Raw genomic sequence first — 21,573 nt, 5'->3', positions numbered from 1 at the left:
TAAGAAAGGGGAAACCCTCTATTACTTGAAACCTGAGTTTAGCCTGGCAAGTTAACCCACAATCACCAAGATTAAGAGTTCATTGGCAGTTTCAGGAAACTGAGATGTAGCTCAGGTCTGCTTGGCAGCGAGGTGGTGACTGGAAGGCTGGTCCCCACCCTCAACTCCCACCCTGTCCCCAATGCATACACAGGGTCCATCCCCCTTGCAGCATTTTTTAATTGAGTAAAAGTTACATCTTGAAGTACCAAAACTTGGGGTTGGCCCAATAAGGAGAGCTCATAAACTAGAAGGTGAGGCCATCTCCAGCAGCCTTCATGCCCCCCCCACTGGGGACCAGCAGCAACCTAGAACCCTTGTGCTTCTCTCACCAGGGAAGGGATATATAGCTCTCAAGGGTCAGGAGGGATTAACTGGAGCCAGAGCTAGATGATGAGGTTGTGCTGGCCTGGCACTAGGGGAGTTGGAATGGAGAGAACAGTAGAAACCGGTCAGCAGGGGGCAATAGTTTTACAAACTGAATACTGAATGGGGGCAGGGGGAGAGCTGGGTTCATAAGAAAACCAGTACCTTGAAATCAGGACTCATGATTCTTAAGGCAAAGGTGGAGGTTGCCCCCAGGCCCCAACATTTGCAGGAGCTAGTGTGAGACAGAAGAAACACTGTTCCCCAGCCACAAAGGAAGAAAATCCAAAAATAAAGGGTTACTTTTTCCTAAACACCATTTTCTCTTGTCTCAGACCTTTTGTATTGGAGCCTCATTTGGAGGTACTTTCTTTCCCCGCTGCTTCAGGCGCCTTTTGGCATACACTCGAAGGAAGAGGGCAGAAAAAACAACTGCCATGCCTAGACCCCCAACCACAGTGACAGTGTGGTCATAAATGAGACAAGAGAGAAAAATAGCGAAGGCCTGCCGCAAGGTCATGATAATAGTGAAAGTGGCAGCTCCAAACTGCCCAATGGTATAAAAAATGAAGAGCTGGCCAAAGGCTGAACAGATGGATAGCAACAGGGCGTGGGCAGCAAACTCTCCATGCCGACCCATGAACCTCGTTGCCTCCACCAGAGCCCCTTGCTGTATCAATGAGCCCACTGTGAGGAGACAAGAAAAGAGGTTGACCCCAAACATCATCTGCACTGAGGACATCTTGTAAGCAAATAGGGCATCTTGCCAGTTGGAGGTAAAACTGTCAAAAAGAATGTAGCCAGCAAGCAGGATGAAGCCTGAGACCGTGGTGGCTGGGGAAAAGTAGTGCTCAGGCCCATTGGACAGCAGGAACATGCTGACCCCAATAGAAATGAGGCCAGCAGTCAGGTATTCCCAGTGCTCATAGCTGCGATGGGACACCAGTTTGCCCATGAGCATTACAGGGATCACTTTGGAGGCCTTTGCCAGCACCTGTGTGGGGAAGCTAACAAACTTGAGGGCCTCATACTGGCACCAGCTGCTAAGGATGTTAGAGAGGCTGGCAAAGGAGTATCGGTACATGGGTGCCCCATGCCGGGGCTGTTTGCAGAGCACACAACACAGGCCAGCCACTGTCAGTGCTAGCACTCTGTTCATCAGCACCAGGAACTGGGAGTCAGTGAAACGCTCTCCAGGTATTTTATCTGTAGCCCCATAGTTTCGTGTCATTACTCGCTCCTGTAGTACACCCCAAGTCAGGTATGATGCCTGGGAGAAATAGGAGAGAGAAGTTAGGAACCCATTAACAGGGTAGAGCAGAAGAGGTCAAAAGTGGGGAGAAAGATACAGAGGAGGGAGAGAGAGAGAAAAGAGGTGAGGTGAGTCTAGGAAGCAAAACAGATGACAAATCCTCCCTTTTCCAGAGAAAAGTCACTACCACTATTAAAATCCAATTATCTTTTGCTTTAGAATCCACTTTCAGTTATTTTTATAAACACTTACAGGGACTACACAGTCATTCCTACTCCTTTTACACATTCAAGTCAGAAATTAGTTGACATGTACAATCAGTTCTGGGCCTGTTCCCTTTGATTTCGCTTCCAGAGTCTTGCATGACTACAATGGACAATAGGTAGCTTAGCCACCGCTACCCTGAGGAGCCATGGGAAACTGGAAAAGCACAAGCTCCATCTGCAGGACTTGTTCTGAAAATGTTCCAGTCACTGCTTGGGTTACTGTGACTTCATGGCTTTGTCCTCTATTACTTCCAATTTTGTATATCTCACCTAATACTTGCCTTTGACTTTTATACAAATGTTTCAGCTTGCCTAGTTTGCCTTGATAAAGGTGAAATCATAATGCTTTGAGTTAATTTGTCAATGTAGGGGATCCGTACAGAGAGGTGGTGTACATATGTGTACACACACATACACACACACACAAAACTGTATCCCCAAGTCAAACAAATGTTAATCAGTACAGGTGAGTTAACAGTAATACTGAAACAGACATATTCATTTATTATCTAACTTAATCCAACTGCAGGAGGCAGAGAGGTGAACAGGGATCACTCCCACCTCTTTTCTAAACACTGACTGCCCGAAGGTCACAAAATAGAGCATTGATAGAATCTAGGTCTTCTGCCTAACATCCAAGGAGTCTCCAAGGAATCTCCCTACTAGATCCTCCATGGTCAGCATATTTGGGAAAATAGATCTTAAAGGAGATGGGAATAAGAATGGGGAGGTTGTCAGCACAAGCTGACAATATCCTTCACCCTGTTCTCCTTGAGTCTCTTCTAAGTCTTAATGACATCACTCTTTCCAGGTTCTCCCTCCTGCCTACCTGTTCCTTCCCAGTCTCCTTTGCTGAATCTTTGTCCAAGTCATGTCCACTAATGTTAAGTGTCCTCCAGGGCTCTCTCTATATCGTGTCCTCTTTCTTCTCCCTTTATAATATTTCACTTTGTAATCTCATTGGCTCTCTCTCCTCTGACACTGTCACCACCCTAGTGCAGGCCCTCGTGACCTCACAACCTGCCTTCAAGTTTGACCACTCCAGTCCATCTTCCATTTAGCTGCCAAACTGATCTTAAAGTGCAGGTCTGACTGACCTCATCACCCTCTTATTCAATGTACTTTAGTGCACCCCTATGTCCTCTAGGATAGAATATCAGATACTCTGTTTAGCATTCAAAACCTTTCATAACCTGTCCAGTCATCTTTCACCTCACACTCCTCCACTTACTCTTCGATCCAGTGACACTGGCTTCCTTGTTGTTGTTAAAGAAGACTTTCTCCCTCCCAACACAGGGCATTTTCACGGACTGCCACCCATGCCTGGAGCACTCTCCTTCCCCATCTCCTTCTGCCTTCTTTCAAGTCCATGCCAAAATTCCACTATCTTCTACAAGAAACCTTTCCTGATCCGTCTATTCTAGCACCATGACTCTTGATTTTGATTTTCCCTCAATTCACTGTGTATATAATTTGTACACAGTTGTTTGCATGTTGTCTCTCCCATTAGAATGGGAACTCCTTGAGGGCAGGAACTGTCTTTTGCCTTACAATCCTAGCACTTAGGGGCAGCTAGGTGGTGTGGTGGATAGAGCACCGGCCCTGGATTCAGGAGGACCGGAGTTCAAAGCCGGCCTCAGATACATGACACTTACGAGCTGTGTGACTCTGGGCAAGTCACTTAACCCCACTACCTAGCCAAAAAAAACAAACAATCCTAGTACTTAGCACAGTGTCTAGTACACTGTAGGCATTCAATAAAGGCATGTTAACTGACAAGATACAGAAACACTCACTCTTCAGCCCAACTTTACAATCTAAAGCATAGATTACTAGGGAGAAGTGATAGATAAACCACATCCCCTCACCAGTGAGATATGGCACATGAAACTTGCTACTCACAGCATCACTGTGGTGCAGAAAGAATGATTTGGGGTCAGGGGACCTGGGTTCCAGAGTTCTGCCACAGTGAGTGTGTGATGTTGGACAAGTCTCTTCATATCTCTGGGCTTCAGTTTCTTCAACTGTCAAATTGAAGGGGTTGGACTAGATGACATCTAAGGTCCTTTCCAGTTCTAAAGTCTCTGACCCTTTGACTGAGAATCAGTTGACCAGCCCTCCTCACTCTTCCTCCAGTCCCTTCCCTCCCACTCTATCTTTGAAGCCTAAACATCTTGTCCAGCACATTGGTACTGTGGGGAAAGAACAGAGGAAAGAGTGCCCCTGCTGTTAGGAGAGCTCACGATCCAAGCAGGGCAACGGTATTATTAGAGAGGGCAGCTAGGTGACAGAGAGGGTACAGGGCTGAACTTGGGGGCAGGAAGACCTCAGTTCAAATGCTGCCTCAGACACTGACTAGCTGTGTAACTTTGCCTCAGTTTCTTCAACTGCAAGATGGGGATAATAACTATCTACTTTGCAGAGTTGTAATTGAGGATCAAAGGAGATTTGACACAACCTATTAGTGTAGTTAGTATAATGCCTACCACATAGTACCCATTATAGGAATCAGTCTTTCCTTTCTTCCTAACCCAACCTTGTTGGTGTATACTCCAGTCTGATACTGCAAAATACTTGATGGAAAGTAGAGCACAATCTAAGGGCTTTATGGCCCATGTTAATGGCACAACCAGCCTACTACTGGTTAACAAGTCATTCAAAGAAAGCCAAGCAATCAGCACCTTGGCCAAGCAGTCCCTTCATACTGAATCCTGGGCCCCATCCATGCTGGAAACAGTTAAATCAACCTACCTGAAGCCCCCCAGTACAGAAAAGCAGCTTGAGGAGCTGTCGAGTTCTGGTGGTTTCTGTCAGTTCTGGGCGGGGAACTGCTGGGGGCTCATCTGAAGGCTTGAGCTCATTGCCAAAAACACAGTCCCGTATAACAGGGAAGCAAAGGCCCCGGCCTGGGGAAGGGGTTTAGTAGGATCAGGATCACTGCCATAAGTTTCCCACCTCCCCCATCATGATTCCACTGGACCCAAACACCCCTGCTCCAACCTTCTGCCCCAGACCTCAAATCCTTTCCTCAAACACACCTGTCTCTAGATAATTCCTTCGCTTGAAGTACTGGACCAGGAAGTAGCCAGGCACCATAAGGCTAGCATAGCCAGCAGCATTCACTAGGAATCTGACGAACCAGAACTGGGTCCAGTGTTCTGGGGCAGCCTCCGAAACCTCCCCTCCCATTCCCAGAGTGGGGAAAGTGACCAGCACCAACACTGCCCACCACCTGCAAGGTAAAAGATGAAAACGCGTCTGTGTGAATCCTTGGGCTATCCTCCTCTGACCCCTGGGGCCCCACACCTTCCTCCATCTTCACTGAATTCCAGGGAGCAGCCCCCGCGGGTGAAAGGGGGCTTCCCATCCTTCGCTCTGATCAGGCTCCCAAGTGGCCTCTATTCAGCAGGGGGAAGGAGGGGAATGGGAAGCCCACCAAAGAGCCTTCTTTCCCTGCAGCCTGAACAAAGATGCTCTCTTTGGGGCTGGGGTGGTGGCAGGCCTGGCAGCAGGGCGCCCCTCCCTCCTTAGTCCCCAGGGATGGGCCCGCCCCTCGGGCTACACAAACCCCCTCTGTTCCCTGCTCAGGCTCACCGAGCATCCGTCCCCGCCGCGGCTGGGCAGCGACCTTTCCGCCGCCCATCCCCATCCCTGTTCCTCTCGCCCTCCTTATCTCCTTCCTCCTCCTCCCCGTTCCCCCCCCTCCGCCGCGGCTTCCTCTTCACCCGCTCCGTTCCGAAGGCGGTCACGTGGAGGATGAGGGGGTGGGTCACGTGGGGGGCCCGGCCGCTCGTGCTCACCTGCGTTCCATGGTCGCGACCGCCGCGGGGGAAGGGGGGAGGGGAATCCGGGTCACACGGGGGAGGGGGGAAAGGGAGAGGGGGAGGATTCTGAGGTTCCCGGGGAGCCGCCGCCGCCGCTTCCTCCTCCTCCTCCCCTAGACTTAACCGGCCGCCGGAAGTGTCATACACTAGCCTCCCCGCCTCCCGGGGCTCCTCCGGCTCCTGCCACGCAACACAGCCTCGAGCAGGCACCGCCCCCGCTGCAGCGCCGCCCGAAGAATGGGAGGGGGAATGCAGCCTCGGGGCCCTGCCGGGACCCTGCCTCGCAGCGCCCCCTCGCGGTCTATGGGGGAGCTTCAATTCCGCGGCACAGAGAAGACAGCGTTCAGCGCCTTAAAGTCGGCCTCGGGGCCTACTGAGACTCTGCCCCAGCTGCGCCACCTCCTGATCTACAAGGGAGTTTCAGCTCCGCGGCGCAAAGGAAACAGCATTCAACGCCCGAGCCAGCCTCGACGACCAGAACCCTGTCCCGCAGCGCCACCTCGTGGCCTGAGGGGGGAACTTCAACTGAGGTACATTCAAGAGACTCTGAGTCGCCCACTGTCACTGGAAATTTGCAACCCCCTTCTCCACTACCACGCCTGTGGTGCCCTGAGAGCCTCAAGATTGTTTTCTTCTCACTTGGCTCATCCCCTTCCACCCAGTTTTCCTCAGAGGCAATGAAATTTTTCTGTCCTTTCACCTCAATTTCCTTCTATAAAATGAGGAAGGTCTTAAAGATTTTTTAGTTACTTCCAGGTTTTGATATTCTAGGTCTCAACTGCTCCACTGGCTGCAGTCCTTGTTCTGTTTCAGACTCCAAACAGATCCTTCCTCCCCACGCCACCCCTTTTCCTGGCAAGTTTCCGAGTCCCAGCTAAAATCCCACCTTCCACAGAAAGCCTTTCCTGTTCCCCTCTAATTCTTGCACCGCCCATCTGTTGTTTATGTCCAATGTATGTATCTTGTTTCTACAGAGATGTTTGCATGCTGTCTCTTCCATTAGATTGTAAACTCCTTGAGGGCAGGCACTATCTTTTGCCTTTCTTTGTAATGTCAGGGCTTGGCACCAGAGCTCTGCAATCTAGTAGGCACTTACTAAATGTTTACTGGGGGCAGCTAGGTGGAGCAGTGGATAGCGCATCGGCCCTGGAGTCAAGAGGACCAGAATTCAAATCCAGCCTCAGACACATAATACACAGTAGCCGTGTGACCCTGGGCAAGTCACTTAACCCCATTGCCTAGCCAAAAAAAAAAATGTTTACTGACTCATTGATTTCATATACTGTAAGTATAAAACTGTAAGTTTTTACTTATACATAGTATGTATACACATATACTCCCCCCCGCTTCTGGTAGACCCTTATTTCTTCCTGCCCCAGTGGAATAAACTAGTTTTGATGTCAGAAGCCCTTGGGACCTTGACCAAGTCCTTTCTTCTGAGCCTGTTTATTCATTTTTAAATTGAAAGGGGAAGGGAACAAACATTTATATAAACACCTACTATGTGCCAAGCACTATGTTACGTGCTTTATACATATGTTATCTCCTTTGATCCTCAGAACCAACCTGCAAAGTAGATGCTATTATTATCCCCATTTTACAGTTGGGGAAACTGAGGCAGAGTCCCGTAGTCAGTGTCTGAGACAGGATTTGAACTGAGATCTTCCTGCCTCCAAGTTTAGCACTGTACCCTCTCTAATAATAATACTGTTGCCCTGCTTGGATCATGAGCTCTCCTAACATCAGGGGCACTCTTTCCTCTGTTCTTTCCCCACAGTACCAATGTGCTGGACAAGATGTTTAGGCTTCAAAGATAGAGTGGGAGGGAAGGGACTGGAGGAAGAGTGAGGAGGGCTGGTCAGCTGATTCTCAAAGGGTCATAGACTTTAGAGCTGCAAAGGACCTTAGATGTCATCTAGTCCAACCCCTTCAATTTGACAGATGAAGAAACTGAGGCCCAGAGATATGAAGAGACTTGTCCAATATCACACACTCACTGTGGCAGAACTCTGGAACCCAGGTCCCCTGACCCCCAATTCATTGCTCTTTTCATTATACCATAGGGCTTTCTCTTTTTATCTTCCCTTCCCTTTTTTGTCTAGGATTACTCCCTGAGCCTTCTGACCTGTCATCTCATTTGCTAAGAAAGTATTTTTAAAAACCAAGAGAGAGAAGGAGATGGGGGAAAAACAGTCAAAACACTTTGCTTTTTTAGTGTCATATCATTCCCCTTCCTCAAAACATAGTCCAGGGTTTCTCTCACAAAAGTCCCTTAAACAACTATTTCCTACTAATCCTCAGCAACAAGAGGGGGTTTTCCTACAGGACAAACTCCTGGTGATGCTTCATCCTCTTCCCTCAGCCATCTGCTTCAGGCTTGCTCTGGAAGTGTTCCCAGCAACAGGGCTACAGCCCCTGATAAACCACAATGGGTTGTGTCTCTGGTTCCGTATTTGTAAAGTGGAGAGAGGACCCCTGCTGCTGCAAGCATCTCACTACTCCTTCCTTCCATGACGAGTCTAAGAAAGTTGACTTCCTTTCAAAAAAATTGCCTCTGTGATGTAATTTCTTTGTCTGTTCCTTGGAATCCTGAGTCCTCTCAGCTCATAGAGATTCTGCTCAGCCTGTGGCCGGTCAATCCCATCTCTCAGTGGCTTTTGCACCCACGCCAACCCCTTCTGTGGTAGGACACTGAAGACAGTGAAAGGCCCAGAGCAGCTGCTGATCACCCTTGTGAGCTGGAGTGCCCAGCTGAGGAGGTTGGGGTGAGGAAGGAGGCCATAAGGACCCAGGCCTGACTTCAGTCAGTACATAGCAGTGGCTTCCCAGAAATCTTCAGGTCATCAAAGGGCAGGAGAGTGAGAGGCTGGAGGGAGAGAAGAGAGAGACAGGGAGGTTAGAGGGCTATGGGGAAACAGGAGGTGGGCGGGGGTGGGAAAAGCACAAATGGGTCAAGGGTGTGGGCTGGAGGGAAGGAGATGGAATTCCCAGAGCCTGTTGGAGTGGGCAGAAATCCAACAGCTACTCTCCAATTGCTTCTCAGGAAGGATTCTTGGGAGTTTTTGAGTGAAATCAAGAAATTGACCAACAGTTGTCCTGCCACATGGGCAGCCCCTATGGGCTAAGGTTCATACAGCAGATGCAGAAGGCCAGAGCTGGAAAGGACTTTAGGGACCACCTGGTCCAACCCTTCATTTTATGGAGGAGAAAAGTAAGGCTCATTCAGAGAAGACCTGAGTGCAGACCAGAACCCAGGTCTTTTTACTCCTAGGTCAGTGTTGTGGGGGACAGAGTAGGAGAGGGACTGCACTTACATCTTCAGCTAGGTCCTGTGGTGTTTCATCTTCGACATTCCGGAGCAAGGAGTCAGCACCCGCCTGGCACAGAGTGGCAGCGATGCCGGACAGGTGTCGCCCAGCGGCCAGGTGGAGAGGGGTACAGCCATTGTGCATTCTGGCATCCACCCGAGCCCCTGCCCGAAGCAGGAACCGCACTAAAGCCCTATCTTGTGTCTCTACAGCCAGATGAAGGGCGGTCTTCCCACTGGTGCCCTCCTATTGGGGATTACAGACATCACTGATCAGTCAGCTGCTCAACTAGCTTTCATTAAGCACTTACTATGTGCAAAGCACTGAGAATACAAATAAAGAGAGAAAGACCATGTCTGCTCTTAAGGACCTTACATTGTAATGGTGGGAGATGCATAAAAGAAGGGGGTAGGGAGGAATGGTAGAAAATGTCCAGAGGACAGCCAAGAGAGGAACTAGCTACATTCACCCTCCCCGAGGGGCACAAGCCTCATCCTCCTCAACCTTCTGGAGTAGAGGCTCCCCTCCCCAACCCTGTCCCCATCTCTCTGCTATAGCTTTCTCCTGGGAGCCACTGAGGAAGGAGGGGCGTCCCTGGGTACTATGGACACTCAAATGGGAGTCTAAGATTGACTAGAGAAGGTGAAGGGCCTGGCTACCTCACCTGGATGTCAATGTCAGCCCCGTTCTGGAGAAGCAATTCCATTATCGGCCGATTTCTCTGCAAAGTAGCAAGGTGTAGGCAGGCCAAGCCTGGGGAGGAAGGAAAGGGGGGGGAGTCAAGTTATCACCCTATCATGTTAGGAGCTCACATAGGTAATAACAACGATAACAACAACGCTTTAAGGTTTGCAAAGCACTTTTATGTTATTTGATCCTAATAATAATAATTCTTTAAGGTTTGCAAAGCACTTTATGCTATTTGATCCTAATAATAATAATTCTTTAAGGTTTGCAAAGCACTTTATGTTATTTGATCCTAATAATACTAATTCTTTAAGATTTGCAAAACACTTTACTTATGTTATTTAAGCCTCACAACAACAGTGTGAAGTAGGTATATCATTCCCATTTTATGGATGAGGAAACTGAGGCTGAGGGAGGTTAAAATGCCATGCCCAGGGTGACATAGTAAGTTCGGGTGGAACCTATCTTCAGGTCCAGCCCTAAAAGCTTTTCGTTTCTTCTCTGTCTGATCTCCTATCACAAGTGAGTAATCACCCCATCCCCCTCCTCCACGGTATCCCCTCCAGCAGATGCATCATCCTACCTTGCCAGTTTTGCAGCTGAAGCTCCGGATGATGGTGTTGGCCCCGACCTCGATCAGGTGTGGCCTCTAAGAGGTAGCGAGCGCAGTCCAGGTGCTGGTGTTGACAGGCCAGGTGCAGAGCTGTGTCCCCATGCCTGTCCTGCAGTGTCTGGCTTGCTCCTTTCTGCACTAGGGCCCGGACTGTGTCGGGCTGGTCCAGGTATACCGCCAAGTGCAAGGCTGTCTGTAGGCACCATATTAGGGGAAGAAAGGTGGGGGAGGGAGGTGTTATAGAGGTTATTCTCTCTAATCCTCTGCCTCTGGGCAGTACTTAGATCCCTTACAATTTCCCCTTTTCATTCTCAGAGGTCAAGTTCTTATAAAGAGTCTATACAGAGCATCCAGAGGGAATAGGTGGCCTTCCTTTTCCACAGAAGCTTCATCAAAACCTTATTTATGGGTCTCCCCTAGAGAGTGGAGCTGGGGTGGGGACAAACATAGGCCCCTCCAGGGCCCTAACCTCAGGGTTAACATACGCACATATTGTTATTAATTAGGAAGAACTTTTCACAATGACCCAGGGAGGTTCATAGAACAGAAAGGAACTAAATCTGGGATTTCATTGACAGGGTGAACCGCTCTGGGAGGAAACTTCCTTGATCAGTGCATGTTCATACTTTCTTTACAACTTGTTTTTTTGTTTGTTTTTGGAGGCAATCAGGGTTACATGACTTGCCTAGGGTCACACAGCTACTAAGAGTCTGAGGCTGGATTTGAAGTCTTCCTGACTCCAGGCCCAGGACTCTTTTATCTACTGAGCCATTGAGCTTACTCTTAAAATAAATAACAAAATTCACATAAAATCCCTAGTTTTCTTCAAAGCTCAGTTTAAATGCTACCTCCTATAGGAAGCCTACCCTGATCTCCACCACCACCTATCCCCTTCTCACACCCAGATACTAGTGACCCTCTCAAAGAAATCACTTTGTTCTGTATTTTATATCTACAAGAGATAGCTGTAGCCGCATGAATACAAAACTGGCCTTGGAGCCAGGAAGTCCTAGGTTCAAATTCCGTTTCAGGGACTTACTAATTATATGACCCTGGTCAAGTCACATAACTTGTGCCTTTCTGTGCCAGTTTCCTCATCTGTAAAATGGGGATAATAACCAGACCTGCCTCCCAGGGCTGTTGTAAGGATCAAATCAGTTAATATGTGGAAAGGGCTTTACCTCCAACCACCCAGACCACGGGACAAAGGCAAGGCACTTCCCTAAGGTGCAGTGGAGATGTCTTACTGCATCGGGACAGGGAGTCTCTTCATCCTTGCAGGACCACTCCCTAGCCTTCCTGAGTTCATGTTTCTTCCCAACATAATATAATCCCCTCGAGAGCAAAGACTGGTCTACAGTGCCAGAGGATAGTCAGGGCTTTTATTAAGCCTATAGAATGAACAATCAGGCCCTGGCCCCAGGCTTTCACGGGGAAAGAACCGTTGAAGTTGCTCTGCTCAGGGAGTCTGTTGGCTGGGGTGGGGTAGGGCAGCTCCCTTGCATGGTCTTCATGCTTCTTCTACCCACCTGAAAAAGGTCATTTTGTATGTCCAGGACTTCCTGGGGCAGCAGAGCTAAGCAGCAGAGCAGCACGGTAGGAGCCTCGTGGATCACTGCCAGGTGTAACAGCCTGAGGGGAGGGAAGGTAGAGGGCAAGAGTGAGTGTCAGAATGCCCAGGATGGGAAGGATGGGCTGCAGGTGGGATGGGAGGAGGAGGCTGGGCTGGAAATCCGTGGAACAACTATACAACAGGTAGGGATAGGAAGTGAAAGTCTGAGAGAGGAAATAGACGGAAGACAATGGATTTCCCCATCCTTCTTATGGGATTCTGGAGGGTTGGGGTCAAGATGAAGGCTGATTTGACTCCCCTCTTGCCCTACCATGACCCCTTTGTAACTGCTCCCAAAGTTGCCCTTGTGAGTTAGCTCATAACCAAAGTGAAAAAGGAAAGGGGGTTTCCAGGACCAATGCTTCGTACTCACCCCAGAAAGTAGAAGAGGCAAGAAAGAAGCATCAACTTTACTTCACCTTCCTCAGAGGACCCACCTACATCATCCCCAGAGACAAGAAGATAAGGGGTACCCATTGAAGGAACTCCCTGTTCACTAATTATAGAGTGTCTGCTCCCACGGCTGGAGCGCCAAGTCTGCTGGTGCCTGGTACAGACATTAAGTTGCCTAGGTGGCAACCTGACATGTTTGCCCATGATTGCTCCTCCCACCCTTGAGGTTAGACACCTGACATTACCAGACCCATAGAGGTAGAGGGCAGGTGGTCTATTTGAAGGAACACGGAGTGGTGGTGTAAGTCTTGGCTTAGCCCACCCTCCTACTATGGGAGAGGATGGGGGGGGAAACAGATGGGAGGGAAAGTCCCAGGGACTGGGGTTTCCCCCCTAACAGCTGGGAAAGGAGAAGTGGAAGGAAGGGGGCGGGGATAGCTTGGTCCAGAACAGCTGGGGCGGGTGATCTAGGTAAATGGGTACACAAAGAGCCAAGGCTGGGGTCAGGGCTCAGACTGACAGCAGAGAGGGAGGGCTGGGGCTGGGACAGTCCTGGGAGGAGGAGCAGGCTCTGGAAATCCCCTTTCTGCTCTGAGCTGTGCTCTCTGGGTCACATTCCAGAAGCCACCTCCCTCCTTCCCTCATCTCCCTTCCTCTGACTTCCTCTTTTCCCACTTCTCATACCTCCCCTACCCTAGACACCTCTGAGGGGAAGTACCCCCCCCCAGTCTGACAACTCCATTAGGGGAACCCCTCTGGGGAACAAACCCAGAATTCTCAACACCTAGCCCTGCACACTAATCTCTTTATTTTGTCTTCTTCCTTCTTGATGCTTCTGAAACCCCAGAAGTCAGTCTCAGGCTCTCATTCCAGTAATCTGACTTTCAATCCTATATATTCTTTTACATTCAACCCCCCTCTCTCCAACTTCATGCATATTACACACACCCTTTGAAACAGTGGAAGATAATTGTCCAGTGGTGTGCCTAAGGGCTAATCTCAAAGGGGTAGGGTGTAGGAGACCTGGAGATACCTGGTGCAGTGCTACTCAGCCTAGACAAGACCACCAGTTTTCAGGCACGTTGGGTGGCCTCAAGGCCAGGAGCAAGTAGAACTTCCCAATCCTCAAATTTCTTTTTAGCATATACTCCTTTGCACTGATCATACTCTTACCTTATTACCCTCTCCCTAATTCTGGTAGCCATTTATATATGTTTTGCTGCTCACTCCCACCCCACCCTATGCCTGAGGGCAGGGGCTGGGTTGTGACCCTCAGAATCTAGCAAGGTGCTTTGCTTCTAGTAAACACTTAATAAAGGTTTGCTGAATCTGGAAGTTGGAGGGGGTGGGGCAGCATCTCCAACCCCTACCCCTGATCAAGCACACTTTGCTTTATATCCCAGTCTATCCTACTTCTCCTGGGCCCTAGGCTGAAGAAGGAATGTTAAGCCTAAAATCTCCCTAATCTCAAAGAAATAGGATGGGGCAAGTTTCTCCTCCCCCCACAGGTAACCAGTTCTCCTTCCTCCCCATTCCCACCAGACCTTCACACATACATAGTTTATACTCCCAAACAGCACCTAGGCTTGATGGAAGGAGGTTTGGGGATGGGAGGGGGAGCACAGAACACTGACCTCATCCTTAACTTCCCCTTTCTCAACCTAGGAAGAAGTGGCAGTAATAAGGCTAAACCTTGCCCCGGTCTATCAGATGTGAAGGGGTTATGTTCCCTCCCTCCCCTCACCCCTGCTCCCCTTACACACACCCCTCAACCCTGATCTTTGCCCTCTAAGGGCCTTTATGCCCTCTCAATCTCCCTAGGCCCCAGACCCCTTCCCCCTAGTACTTGGAAACTCCCACTTCTATAATCCTTTCTCTCGGTCCCCTCATTCAAATCCTGGGAAGCCTTACTTCCTGGGACTGGGGTGTCTAGAGATTGGGGGAGGGGAATAACTATAGATATTGAACAAACAAGGACTCCTCCTTCTCACCCCCTCCCCAACACAGAAAGAACCAGGTAAACTGGTTCATTCTTATTCTTAACTGATAGTGCAATATTATTTATAAGGTTGGTTGGTGGAGTTATTCACGAGGCTCTGTCAGTGAAATTGCTCTACAGTCTCGGGAGAAGCAGACGTTGGCCAGCCAGCTCAGCCTGATCTGCCCCCCCAAACCCATGGACACTGGTGGAGGGACCATGTCAGATTCTAAGATCTGGGCTGGAGGTAGAGAGCCCAGAAGGAGACAGGGCTTAAGTCTAGGGTGGTGGCGTCACCAATGGGCCTTGGGGACAGTAAACACCCCCCCCCCCCCGCAGAGTGACTCTATGCTTTTTGGAGGAACACCAGGCTGTCCCGTTAGGGGAGGACCTCGATCACGAACCTCCCGGTGGACAGGCACAGTGGTGGAAGTGGACCCAGGCCATAAGGACCCCAAACTCACGTGTCTCCATCCTCAGAGATGTAGGTGAGCGCCTCCAGCTGCTGCGGGCTAAGCGTTCCCACCCGGACCTCCGGCTCGCGGGGTTCCCCGCCCTCCACGGCCTCGGGGCCCCCCAGCGGGGGCAGAGGCTCGGTAAGCGAAGACGAGCCGTAGGCGGAGTCCATCCGCTCCCCATCTTCCTCCTTCAGGTCCCCCTTGGTCCCTGAGGGGGGACGGATCCTCGTCCGAGGCTGGGGGCAGCCGTCTGAGGGCCCCGAGGTTAGGGGCGGCTCGGGCAGGGAGCGCAGCGAGCGCCACGACTCGATGCCCGAGTCGTACTGGCCCTCGTCGGGCTCGTCCGGCCCCTTCCCAGGCTCCGACATAGCCTGCGCCTCTGCTGTCAGCTGCGCTCCCTCTCCGAATGCAGGGAGGCGATCCCCGGCTCGCTCGGACACCGTTTGGCTTGGGCTTGTCGGGGCGCAGGGCCTGGATGCTTCCCGAGGCCTCCTTCCCAGGCTCCAGGCTCTACGCGTTGCAAGGGAAGCCTGCAACGCTGGAGGAGTGAGACTTTTTCCCAGACTGGGGAGGCTCCGGAGAGATAAGTGGATGCTGGGCTCGAGGCTGGATGCGCTGCGGCTTGGATGCACGCAGCCAGAAGAAGGAGAGTGGGATGGCGGCGGCTGCGAATGCTCCGGCGCTGGGGATACCTTCGTTTTCCCTTTCCTGCTTCTCAGACGGCCGGCTCCGGCCCCAGCTCCGCCCCGAATCGACTCATTGGCGGCGCCGAAGACCTGAGTGGGGCCTGGGACTCCCCGCCCCCACACAAGCTCCGCCGACAGCAACGCCTTTTGCCAGGAACACCCTATCCCAGGAACGCCCCGCCCCAGGTACGCCCCACCCCCCGCGGCACGCCCCGTCCCACCTAGGCTCCGCCCTCAGGACGCAAGGCGCCCAGAAACACCCTACAGAAGAATGGCAGGGCTCCCAGGAACACCCCGGGAACACCTAGGCTCCTAGGAACACCCTGTCCTAAGCCACACAGTATAAGACAATAAATATTTATTGAGCAACTGCTCTGTGTGCTGTGGAAGATACGGAGTGTAGATGAGATGGGGTCCCTACTTCTCATGGAGCTTTCTCAAGCTCATTGCGGAGTGTGGATTGTCTTTCTTTGCACCTATATCCCTAGCGCCTAGCACTGTGCCTGGCACATAGCAGGACTTAATAAAAATGCTCGTTGATTGATTGGTGATAGGAGAATAAGACATCAAAGCCAATATTAAGGGTGGAGGTGATTCAGTAATCTATCCCCGTTCCTTGACAGGATGAAAACAAACCCCAGTCAACCAGTCAAAACAGGTGGAAATGTTCTAGACTTCCTTGAAGCTGGGAATGTTATTCCGTTCCCAAGGAATGACTCCCCTCCCCCATCTTCCCAAATAGATTCTTAGCCTGAGGAAAAAGGTACCCCAGTCTTTCATGTCCTGCTTCCCTCATTTGAAAGCTTTACTGTACTCTACCAAGGCACCCTGGACAGAGGCAATTTAGCACATAAAGACAGTTGCTCTGGGTCCCTACGTTGAAGAAGCAATAATCATTTCATATGGACGGTTGTATTACTCATCTCTGGAAAGGATCATCTGTGACTGTGTTGTACCAAACCTGTTCTTAAACCACTACAGAACTCAGGCCTCAGCCTTTTTATTTATTTCCTGGACAAACTTTATTAAATATCTGTGTACAGAGCACTGTGCTTAGAAATGGAGGAGACGCAAAGATCAGATAAGACATAGTCCCTGATCTCTCAGAGACTATATTGATTTACTTAAATGTTTATGGAGAGTCTATAGGTATGGTCCTACCCTCAAGGAGCAAACCAACCTCCTTCCTCTCCTCAAGCTAGGGTGGGAAGCTTGAATAGTTCTCCACAACTTTTCCTTTGCCACCCCCCTTCCTGTTTTTTCCACCCCTTCCTCCCTTCTTCTCTAGTCTGACAGTTTTGAGGCTTGGGGACATGAGTTTAGTTGGAGGTGGGGGAAACTTGTGTTTTAGACAACAGTTCTCAAAATAGTGTCCATAAGGGGATGCTCCCACTTTACTCCCTTGGGACTTCTTCCCCCAATATCACAAGTATGTATCTACTTGTATTTTCCTAATGTGCATTCCCCCCACCCCCCTTGCGTCGATATGTCTCTACATAAATAAGCATTAAAAACGAACCATTTAAAAACTGCGATACACTTGAATGAAGATATGTGAGAAGAAACTCCCAACATACTCCTTCATGGAGGTGGGAGGTCCACAGGTGTTACACATTTTTGCATTGCACATATTTTTGGACTTTCTCAATGTATCAGTCAGTTACGCAGAATTTTTTTCCTCTCAAAAACAAACCAAAAACCAACACTATTTATCATAAGGGATAGCCCTTGGGGAGGGGGAGGGATACATGGGATACTATAGTGACGTAAGAAACACAAAATATCAATAAAATTATTTTTTAAAACTGTAATATCTATATCCCAAAAGAAAGAAAACGCCTTAAAATGGTTGGCTGCTTTTTTTTATTCTCAGAGAGATACCTGTATGCATTCTCTCTCTCTCTCTCTCTCTCTCTCTCTCTCTCTGTCTCGTTTGTGTACTAAGAACTGCTTTACTAAGTACTAAGTACTCGTTTAAAAATGATATTTATCTGAAAGAGGTTGGGGGAAGAAACTGAGACTCTGGGACAGGGCCCTACTAGGTCAAGAAACTAGAGCTTTGCACAGGTCGCAATGTCTAGGGAGTGGTACTGCTTCTTCTTCATTGTGGATCCAGAGATCACCAGCTCCCACCGCCTTCTGGCTCTTGTGAGAAGGCTGTCCCAGAAGAGGGCAAGTGAGGAAGGGTAATGGGCCACACTTTTCCCTCCAAAGCTGATACTCATCCTGTGGTAGGATTTTCCCTCCTGGGGCCTACTTATTTCTGCTACCTCCGAAGAACTCCTTTCCTTAGTTACCTCCCCCATTCTGTTATCCTAACCAGGGGTGGGGAACCTGCAGCCTTGAGGCCACATGTAGCCCTCTAGGTCCTTGAATGCAGCCCTTTGACACGCGTAGCCTCAAGGCTCTGGGTTCCCCTCCACTGTTAAATCCATCTCAGCCTGACCTCTCCCTAGGCTCTCCCCTGAAAGTCACAATTATTTTTAAACTTTCCATTTCATCCTAGATCTTTTCTCCCCCCAACATTTCTCCCATTTTCTGATACTCACTGAAACTTAGCTTCCTCATTTAGCAAGTTATCTTTTTCTTGACACTCTTTTTTATATCATCTTAATTTCTGAACATGTACCTCCTCCCTCCTTCCTCAGGGCATCATTCCTCATAACAGATTTTTAAAATCCTCAAAGCTAATCAGACTAACACATTGGTCTTGTCTGACAGTATATGCAATATTTCACACAATATTCCGCCACTTCTACATAGGAAGAATGTCGTATCTTTTCCCTAAAGATATCTCAATTCTTGGTACCCTCTCTGTTGATGGCTGCTTTATCTCTCACATACTCTGACACAGTGACAGCAGGGAAGTTGGTATACTTCTTTCTCTCCACTACCATTTTCAGACCTTGTCTCTCCCTCTATCAAAAGACAATTACCTTTAAAATTCATTTCATCCATTCACATTCTTGCTGGAGTCATCTATGGACCACCAGGTTACTTTCTCCCTCTCTTTTCAAGAAGTTCAGTGCCTGACTCACAGACTTTGCCCCCACTTTTGCCCATCTTCTTCAAACACTCTGGCCTCCCATTTCCTTAACCTCTTCAGCTTCCACAGTCTATTTCTCCAGATTACTTCAACTACTCTCAGGAGTGGGTCTCCTCAGACCCTTCCCCAAACTGAATTTGCCCCAGAAGCCAGAACTCTTCTAATGCCTCTGTACAGAACTCTGAGTGAGGGGCAAGGAAAGCCAATGCCTCAGCTCCCTTCAGTTTAGCACCCTGCTCCAGGTGCTTAGCCCCTTCTCCAGAACTGAGCTTCTATTCCCAGTACTTCTCTTCCATTCTTATTACTTAGCTCCAATCTCTTACATTTAGTATCATCCCCCAAATTTGGACCCTATCTCTAGCTTTTAGCCTCATCTCAGCACTTAGCCCCAGTACCACCACTTGGCTACCCTATCCCAGTGTTTATGTCCTCAGTACTTGGTTCCACCCTGGCATTTGGCACACTACCCTCAGCACTCAGCCTCCTTTCTTTATCCCTGAAGCTAGAGAAATTTTAGATTGGTCTTACTGGAGTTGTGGTCTTTCTGGATAAGAAATACTCACCCATTGTCATAACTCTAGTACTAGAAATCAGCCTCTTCTCTTCCTTCTTCCTCTGCTTGTCATCCCTAGGAATTATCCCCTAGGGAGATGGCCCCCTCCTGTCAAACCCTGACTCAGTCCTTCTTTCATCCACAGTGAGAAAAAAAAAATCAATCAACAAATGTTTATTAAGCACTTACCTTTGGGTAGGCACTGTGCTAGGTGATTGAGATGCAGACAGCAGCCCAATATTGACCTTGAGGATCTTACAGTTCTACTGAGAAGACAGTATATATAAAAGCAGACACATAGATAATATATCCACAAAATAAATTAAAGGCATTTTTGGAGGAATCAGGAAAGCCTGCATGTAGAAGGTATATAAATTGCTTTTACCATACTCCACTAGTGTGATTTCTCCCCCATCATTCTAATTGGGGTTAGGAAGAAGGGATGAATTATGCAGAATATAGAGGGCATCCTCATGGATGAATAAATAAGCTTTGGTATTGGTGGATGAAGGCTGCAGTGTGAAATGTTGAGATCAGAACCTATCATATGTTTCCTCATTAGATCAAAGGAAAGCTATGGGTGAATGGACTCCAGCTTCTCAGCCTGATGCCATATTCCATTAAGGTTGGGAGAATAGCCCATTTCCATGGGGTGAGAAGGAGGCAATGAAAGTGTAAGATGACTTTGTATAAATATACATCTTTTTAATACCAGAAAATCCTGTTCTCTGTAGTGGTGAGGTATTTGTTTTGTGATAAATCAAGTTAAGTGTTAGAGTAAAGGCCCAACGCTTCTGGTGGATAGTAACACTTGGGGAATATAATTTTTAGATCTTGCCCAGGGATGTACAAATGTGTCACCCCATTTTCATCCTTGTTGTTATCAATACTTTCCATTTCTATGGCATTTTATTGTTTGCTAAGCACTTTTGTATACATCATCATTTTGTTATAGGATGTTTTTACTACATGACGTCTAAGTTTTAAGTCAATAATCTCATTTGATGCTCACAACAACTTTATGAGGTAAATAGTGCAAATATTAATTGGTGGGGTGGAGGGAGGAGGGGGGAGGTTCTGGACCAGTGATTTCATCAGTGTGGGGAACTCAGGATTTGGAAGCTCTATCCTTTAAAGCAGATAGATAATTCATGCTCAACTTAGGGTGTTGAGAGATTAAGTGACTTGCACAAGCTCAAATGGCTGCCATGTTTCCGAGGTAGGATTTGAACCCAGATCTTTGTGACTCCAGAATCTACCATCTATTCCCTACATCATTGTCAAGTATCATTGTATCCATTTTACAGATGAGGAAAGTGAGACTTAGAGACATTAAGAAACTTGTCTAGTCACACACATCAAGTGGAAGAGCTGAGACTTCAACCAAGGTGTTTTATTCCAATATCACTCTACCCTTTCTATTACAGTCTGCCTCCCTCCCATTTCCTCCCCCCAAACACATATACACTGTAGCTGGGAGATTTTAAACCCTTCCCAAGTATCCAAAGATCCTTGGCTTCTATTGACTATACACAGAAACCCAGGACTGAGCAGTGTTCCCTTTCTTCCTTCAAAGTGAATGAATACATCTAGAGGACAAAATTCAAATGTTGGAGCCCTTTGGTAACACCATCTCTGACCACATGAGGTCAGCATAGAGCCACTCTCTGGCTTCTCAGCTCTAGAACCTTGAATCCCTACTAAAAAAACCAGGCTAAGGGATCAGTCTTGTTAAGCTGAGGGGGTGTCACCTGAGAAGGGGAGAGAAGAGACCCTCTTCTCAAGTCGCAATACTGGTGAGAGAAAGTTTGGCAGGGGTGAAGCTCTGATGCCTCCCACAGGAATCTTATCCCCTTCTCTCCAATTTTCCCAGCTCTTTGTACCCTTTCCCTCATTTGTTTTCCAGCCCCTTAATCTCCCCCCCATACATACCTCCGCCTACCCCATCTAGCTTCTCCATGAGAAGCCCGCCTGTTGTCATGACAACCAGTTGGTCAGCAGATCCTAGAGGCAGCTCCAACTAGAACCCCCTACCCCATCCTCCTCCTTCCTGAGGCTGTGGGGCAAGGGGTTGGGAAAGGCAGAGGAGAGAGTACTGTCTTTTAGGCAGTCAGAAGTTAGCGAACAGGTACTCAGGATGTCTGTCCTCAAGCCATATTCCAACCCTGGACCCTGCTGAACTGGAGAAGATAAGACAGTAGGAAAGAAGGCAGATGGAGCTATTACTGATGACAAACATGGAGTTCAAGTATCCTATGAGATAGCCCAGTATAGGGTTAGAGTCAGAATTGCCATCTCTATCCTCAGTTAAGCTTGAACAGGCTATAGTGGGACTGAAAGTGGAAGGGCAGAGAGTGAGGTTGGATGTGAGGAAGAATCTTTTTAGAGGCGCTGAGGTGAGGGACATTGGAACAAAGCACCAATGTTAATCTCTTCCAGCTCCTACACCAGGGCCCCCCCCCCCCCCCCCCCCCCCCCCCCCCCCCCCCCCC

General features: G+C 48.8%; 2 protein-coding genes across 3 annotated transcripts; both read right to left on the bottom strand.

The window, feature by feature from the left end:
* Positions 1 to 201: 201 nt before the first annotated feature.
* Positions 202 to 5,896, bottom strand: SLC35B2 (solute carrier family 35 member B2). Of its 2 annotated transcripts, none has more exons than XM_027838264.1 (4): positions 5,724 to 5,896; positions 4,962 to 5,155; positions 4,675 to 4,829; positions 202 to 1,675 (listed from the first exon to the last, which is right to left on the bottom strand). In XM_027838264.1, exons 1-4 carry the CDS (start codon positions 5,732 to 5,734, stop codon positions 737 to 739), a joined length of 1,299 nt encoding a protein of 432 aa, XP_027694065.1. In that variant the 5' UTR covers positions 5,735 to 5,896; the 3' UTR covers positions 202 to 736. The 2 variants fall into 2 exon arrangements, with proteins under 2 accessions (XP_027694065.1, XP_027694066.1); XM_027838265.1 differs by lacking the exon at positions 5,724 to 5,896 and adding an exon at positions 5,518 to 5,603.
* A 2,039-nt stretch (positions 5,897 to 7,935) lies between these two features.
* Positions 7,936 to 15,493, bottom strand: NFKBIE (NFKB inhibitor epsilon). Its single transcript, XM_027838455.1, has 6 exons — positions 14,803 to 15,493; positions 11,885 to 11,987; positions 10,326 to 10,548; positions 9,720 to 9,808; positions 9,062 to 9,301; positions 7,936 to 8,613 (listed from the first exon to the last, which is right to left on the bottom strand). The coding sequence occupies exons 1-6, from the start codon at positions 15,162 to 15,164 to the stop codon at positions 8,548 to 8,550; spliced, it is 1,083 nt and encodes a 360-aa protein (XP_027694256.1). The 5' UTR covers positions 15,165 to 15,493; the 3' UTR covers positions 7,936 to 8,547.
* Positions 15,494 to 21,573: the final 6,080 nt, after the last annotated feature.

The sequence above is a fragment of the Vombatus ursinus genome, unplaced genomic scaffold (assembly GCF_900497805.2).
Source record: "Vombatus ursinus unplaced genomic scaffold, bare-nosed wombat genome assembly UNPS02014826.1, whole genome shotgun sequence".
Classification (NCBI taxonomy): Eukaryota; Metazoa; Chordata; class Mammalia; order Diprotodontia; family Vombatidae; genus Vombatus; species Vombatus ursinus.
This window is presented reverse-complemented; position numbering and strand designations above follow the sequence as displayed.